This window comes from Sinocyclocheilus anshuiensis, unplaced genomic scaffold, assembly GCF_001515605.1.
Source record: "Sinocyclocheilus anshuiensis isolate Anshui unplaced genomic scaffold, SAMN03320099.WGS_v1.1 scaffold1031, whole genome shotgun sequence".
Taxonomy (NCBI): Eukaryota; Metazoa; Chordata; class Actinopteri; order Cypriniformes; family Cyprinidae; genus Sinocyclocheilus; species Sinocyclocheilus anshuiensis.
In genome coordinates, this window is record NW_015542633.1 from 158,990 (window position 1) to 159,590 (window position 601).

Below are 601 nucleotides of genomic sequence, written 5' to 3' on the forward strand. Positions count from 1 at the left end.
TTCCTGCTGGAGTCTGCGGTGGAACTGGCTCAGCAGGTTGCAGGCCCGGCGCTCCAGATCCGACCCGGGGAAGCTGAGCTGCAGGTAGTGGATCAGGCGTCTCAGGCAGCTGTAGTCCGGAGGCTTCCAGAAGTCCTCCGAGTACTGATCCAACCAGGCGCCCAGGATAGAGGAGACGGTGCTGCGGACGAGACACGAAAGAAACACAGGAAACTAGATTCGTACCAGTCTTTTTTAAATAAGCGGCATGCAAACTGTCCATCTCAGGCGTGTGTGTTTCAATCATGACGGCACGTACTTCCTGAGCTCCGTTCGCTCATCAGGGGTCATTCTGCGTGCTTCTGCGCCCGGCTGCAGTTTAGCGTATCTGTGAAAACACACATGCTCATATGAAGTAATCTGACCAAACCTCCATCTGAGAACATCCTCATCGATCAAAGCCAGGGGCGTGTGTGTGTGGGTGTGTGTGTGTGTTTCTCTCTGTGTGTGTGTCTCTGTGTGTGTGTGAGAGAGTGTGAGTGTGTGTGTGTCTCTCTGTGTGTGTGTGTGTGTCTGTGTGTGTCTCTGTGTGTGTGTGTGTGTGTGTGTGTGTGTGAGTGTG

At 53.6% G+C, this 601-nt stretch overlaps 1 protein-coding gene across 3 annotated transcripts in view; it reads right to left on the reverse strand.

Annotated features, from left to right (window-relative positions):
• ralgds (ral guanine nucleotide dissociation stimulator) overlaps positions 1-365 on the reverse strand; it is a 9,758-nt gene extending 9,393 nt beyond the window's left edge. For all 3 annotated transcript variants that reach the window (XM_016494228.1, XM_016494229.1, XM_016494227.1), the window contains exons 1-2: positions 299-365; positions 4-181 (exon numbers count right to left, since the gene is read on the reverse strand). In XM_016494228.1, coding sequence (XP_016349714.1) covers positions 4-181; positions 299-330 — 210 coding nt within the window. In that variant the 5' untranslated portion in view covers positions 331-365. The remainder of the gene's footprint in view (positions 1-3; positions 182-298) is intronic.
• Positions 366-601: the final 236 nt, after the last annotated feature.